The sequence below is a fragment of the Protomyctophum bolini genome (genome assembly GCF_963924005.1).
Source record: "Protomyctophum bolini genome assembly, chromosome: 15".
In the NCBI taxonomy this organism is placed as follows: domain Eukaryota; kingdom Metazoa; phylum Chordata; class Actinopteri; order Myctophiformes; family Myctophidae; genus Protomyctophum; species Protomyctophum bolini.
This window is the reverse complement of record NC_137876.1, coordinates 25,095,435-25,100,434: the sequence shown is the minus strand read 5'-3', so window position 1 is coordinate 25,100,434 and position 5,000 is coordinate 25,095,435. Positions and strand designations below refer to the sequence as shown.

General features: G+C 44.9%; 1 protein-coding gene across 1 annotated transcript in view; it reads left to right on the top strand.

The window, feature by feature from the left end:
- The window catches only part of npas3 (neuronal PAS domain protein 3), a gene marked incomplete at its 5' end in the record, with an annotated part of 340,921 nt that overhangs the window by 318,284 nt on the left and 17,637 nt on the right, over nucleotides 1-5,000 (top strand). The window contains 2 exons of the mRNA XM_080784290.1: nucleotides 1,917-2,110; nucleotides 4,472-4,578. Of these exons, the coding sequence (XP_080640416.1) occupies nucleotides 1,917-2,110; nucleotides 4,472-4,578 (301 nt within the window). The remainder of the gene's footprint in view (nucleotides 1-1,916; nucleotides 2,111-4,471; nucleotides 4,579-5,000) is intronic.

Here is a 5,000-nt window from a genome sequence, read left to right as displayed (position 1 = left end):
CCTCTCGGCCTCCTCTCTTCTCTCCCTCTCCTTCTTCCTTCCTTCTTCTCTCCTCTCTCCCTCCGTTTTTTTCACATTTTATTCCCCCGATGCAGTTATGCCCATTCCTGATTCCCTTTGTATTCCATAGTACCTTGTCACTGCCAACTCCTATACATTTAGTTCTAATAGGAAGCGTGTCTCCCCTGCGATACGCGTGGCGTCGAGGCTAGTATATAGTGCGGTGTCAGACACAGTGACACACCAGATTCCCTTCCGCAAACACAGTCAAAATTGTGTTCATTGGGACATGCAGACAAGGAGGATTCAAAGTCCTATAGTCTCCCATGCTGGTGAGCAGGAACTTTACCCCTGTGCCACCCGAGAGGCCCACCCATCCTGAGAGGCCCACCCATCCTGAGAGGCCCACCCGTCCTTTTGTCTGTGAAAAGAGGACAAAGTGCGATAACTCTTACACTTTCATCCCTGCTTTTCAACCTGTGGCCGATTTTAAAAATGTCTTCTAAATCAGTTTTCTAAAAAATGCATGTTGCTATACAAGTGGTGATCAAACCTTTCCATGTCAAGGACCACCAAAAGAATGTGTTTGGGCCGATGCCGATGCCAATCTCAAAGTATTTTGTTCCAGGGACCCCCCCCAGAAGCAAAGTTTTGCAAAGATTTGCAAAATAGATGAGCTTGTATATCTGCTATTTTTGAATTTGCCAAAGACTAAAATGACTCAATGGATGCTTTCCCAGATGGAATGGGTTAAAGATGCAAAGTAGTGTCTCCTGTCCTCTCCTCCTCACCTCTCACCTCCTCTGTGTGGAGAGAAGTGTTTTGTATTCATGTCTCTGAGACCAGCATGGCTTCAAGTGCCTGACATACTCCTTTCTTCAACTCTCTCTCTCTCTCTCTCTCTCTCTTTCCGTCTCTCTGCCTCTCTCTTCCTGTTAACATTTTGTTTTATCCCTGCTGAAAACTGCCGACAAAAATACCTGTCAAATCCCTCAACATTCTGTCATCTTGCTCCTTCTCGGCCTGTTTTTTAGACACTCTTGCTCCATCGCAACCTGTAGTGTGTTTGATCTCGTACACGCACACGCACACACACACACACACACACATACACGCGCGCACACACGGCTTTACGGATCTGCAGAAACCTACAGTTCCATAGAGGAACCTCGGGTTACTGGAGGACAAAGTGTTTAGTTTTGTTGTGGTCTTCCTAGCCAGTCACAACAAGTGTACAAATGAGTCGGGCATTAACATGCTTCTTGTATCAAGGCTGTGGCCAGATATGGAAATTGCTTCTTTTTTGTGCGGCACTGTTGTTGAATTAAAAACAAAAAACAAATGCAATACATACTTAATCAAACAAGCACAAGTAAGACACAAGGAAATCCCACTGCCTCAATTTATTGTGCTAGTTTATAGTCACATAAGAAGAAGAGGAGGAGAGACCTCTGTCAGGAACTTTAGACCTTCTGCCTTGACCTCTCCCTTCAGTCAGCGGCTGCATAGCACCTTGCATACATACAATACCACACACCACAAAACCAAGTCAATAAACTGGAAAATAAACAACACAATTCAACATAGTATACGATACATTACGAATGGCTTCTAAATCCTGAACAGATTTCTGAAACATGTACTGTATGTTGATATGTCATTGGTGCTCAAACTGTTCCAGGGACCCCCAGAAGCAAAGATTTGAGAAAATGTTTTTCTTTGTATTTTTCTTTTTTTTTAATAGTCTACAAGCAAGATTTTCATGTCTTTTTTTTAAATAGCAGATCTACAAGCAAAGCTTGTATATATGCTTTTTTAAATTTAAATGGCTAAATTATAAAATAGTGGTTTAATTGGTTAAAATCTGAATTCTTGATCTGAAAAATTCCGTTTTGCTCTTCCTTCTCCGGACTCAGGTGATCCACGTCACGGGGCGTCTGCGAATCAGGATGGCTCTGACGCACAGCCGCTCGATACCCAATCAGATCATTGGCATGGTGGTGGTGGCTCACGCTCTGCCCCCGCCCACCATCAACGAAGTCCGCATCGACTGCCAGATGTTCGTCACGCGAGTCAACATGGACCTCAACATCGTCTACTGTGAAAACAGGTACAGATCGAGACACGGGCAAGGACGAGACATGTGTGTCTCCGTCTTTTTGGAGTGGTGCAACAGCTTTGTCCGTGTTCACCTATGTGTTCACCTATGTGTTCATGTGACTATGAGCATCATATAATGATACCAGTAAGGGACGCTGTTTGCCAGAAACAGAGAGAGAGAGACAGTGCTGCCTGCTGAGAGAGAGAGAGAGAGAGAAGGGGGGGTTGCACCACTCGGTTCACACGGGTGTGATTTTTAGTAAGGAGAGCAGCTAGGACAGTGCATGAAAGACAGACCGTAGGAAAGCTGAGGGGGAGATGTATAATGATAAACAGACCTGAATGGTTTGGGAACCCTTGCTCTAGGCAGCATGAAAGTGCACAGTACATCCATGGGAATCCATCCAGTTTGTCTGTCTGTCTGTCTCTCTCTCTCTTCCCATCATCCTGTCTGTCTGTCCTCCAGGCCAACAACAGAGACCGTATAGTATAGGAAAGCTGAGCAGAAAACTATGTTTGAGAGATTGTGAGAGTTGAGAAAGCTGGGAGAGAGACAGTGTAGGATAGACAAGACAAGAGAGCAGTATCAGAAATACTTCAACACAAAACATAGGTACATACAAGTGTGTGTGCATGTGTGTCTGTGCGCGCGTGCGTGCACACATATCTTTGTTGTGTAAATACTGTACATGTATGCCTGTGTGTGCATGTTTGTTCTTGCATGTGCTTTTGGTTGTTTGTATGATACCTATTGTCTTGTGTGCGTGCATGTGCGCGTGCGTGCGTGCGAGCGTGCTTAGGCGCGAGCGTGATGTACATCAGAAATGAGCCCATCATCGTGTTATAATAAAAAAATGATAGCTGACAGATTGCATTTCAGGAGCAGAGAACGCGGTGGAGATGGAGGTTGAATACAGGGGAGATAGCAGGCTTTTCTGCAGGAGGAAACGGGGAGGCGCGAGCGCCGCGCGCACTCCCATTACCTCCTCTCTCTTTGAGGATGAGATTTCATGGGGATGAGAGCGGAATGGGATCGGCGGGTTTCTTCAAGAACAGGATGCGATGTTATCTGCCCGGGGCCAGATATTAGCCCGTTGAGACCCGAGGCCGACTCTATACCAATGCCTTCTAAATCGGTTCTTACACTTTTTATTTTATATACAGTATATATTTTTTCAAAACTAGCAGATGTACATACAAGCTGAGCGTCTGTGAGCTTGTACGCCAAAAGAAAAAACCCCACAGATGCTTTCCCGGTTTTAATGGGTTAGGGTCTCCCCCCCCCCCCCCCCCCCCGGTATCACTATGATAGAAGAGAAATTGTTCTATCTATGCTCCTCTCCGGCGAATTTACAGTCAAAGCCTCTAATACACGGGGAAGGATTTGTGTTCGGCGATGTCGGGCGAGGAGACACTAGCGCTCACTCCAACACCCTTCCAACCGGGGCGTGCGTGCGTGCGCGCGCACGTGTGTGTGTGTGTGTGTGTGTGTAATCTGTGTATGTGTCTGTGTGAATACATAAATACATATCGCAATGCTGCTGCTGTTGGCACGATCTAAATCCTTGTAATCAAATCACACACACACACACACACACACACAGGAATTTGTGTTGAGTTGGTGCACAGTAAAGACCTTATTGTTAATTTAACTCTGAGCGTGTAGACAAGGAAACAAATGGACCCAAACATTTGAAAATGTACAAACAAATAGTGAAAGTAGCAGATCTACAACTTCTTGTAGATTGCCTTTTTTGCTGGCAATGAATATAGGGTTTAATTAATTATAATATACATATTCAACAGGGGGTCCGGGACCCATAAGGGGTCCTCAGAATTACTACAGGGGCGCAGCCAAATCTCAGCGCGATAAGAAAGACTTTGTAGATCAGCTATTTTCAGAAAAGAGGGAGAAAGGAACAATCCAAATACAGAGCCAAAGGCCAGATGGGAACTGTGATATTCCCAGTTCTATCCCGGGCTGTCCTTGAGCGAGTCTCTGAACCCCTAATTGCTCCCGATGTGCAGGTCGGTGCCTTGCATGGTTTCCTCCACCATCGCTGTGTATGAATGTATGTGTTATGAATGAATGTAATGTACAATTACAATCTATGTAAAGCGCTTTCGATAAAAGCGCTATATAAATGTACCATTTACCATTTTATTTCACCATTTTAAATGTCTGAAAATGCATGAATCCAACACTGATGACAAATCTATGAAAAAGTTGAAAATCGTGTGTGTGTGTGTGTGTGTGTGTGTGTGTGTGTGTGTGTGTGTGTGTGTGTGTGTGTGTGTGTGTGTGTGTGTGTGTGTGTGTGTGTGTGTGTGTGTGTGTGTGTGTGTGTGTGTCTGCCTGTGCAATGTGTAGAATCAGTGACTACATGGACCTGACGCCAGTAGACGTGGTGGGGAAGCGGTGTTACCAGTTCATCCATGCTGAGGATGTGGAGGGCATCAGACACGCTCACCTGGACCGTGAGTAGCCTTACTGTGATCAGTGTTACTGCATTCAGTTGCTCCTCTGATCTGGGATCAGATCCAACATACTACTGGGTGTTAGTGCATGTGTATATACTAGTCTCTAGTTGCCAGACTGTTGCCTGTTGCTTCTGTCATACAGTCTGGAGCAACGGAAGCTCTAGCATGAGTAAGCGATAAAGCGGAAGTGGAGCCTCCTGCCCACTTCCGTTCCTCTTTAATAATCTCTTAAATAGAAAGCATACATAGCTTGTTGCTTAGCAGGAAAGGAAATGCGAAAATAAAATGTAAAGATATTTAAAAATATATATTTCCGTGAAAGGAAATGGCAGCTTCCTTACTTGGATTTCAGGAGGTGTAGTTCCAGACTTTATAGCATTCGCAGATTGTGGAATATTTGTCTGGCTACCCGAGACTAG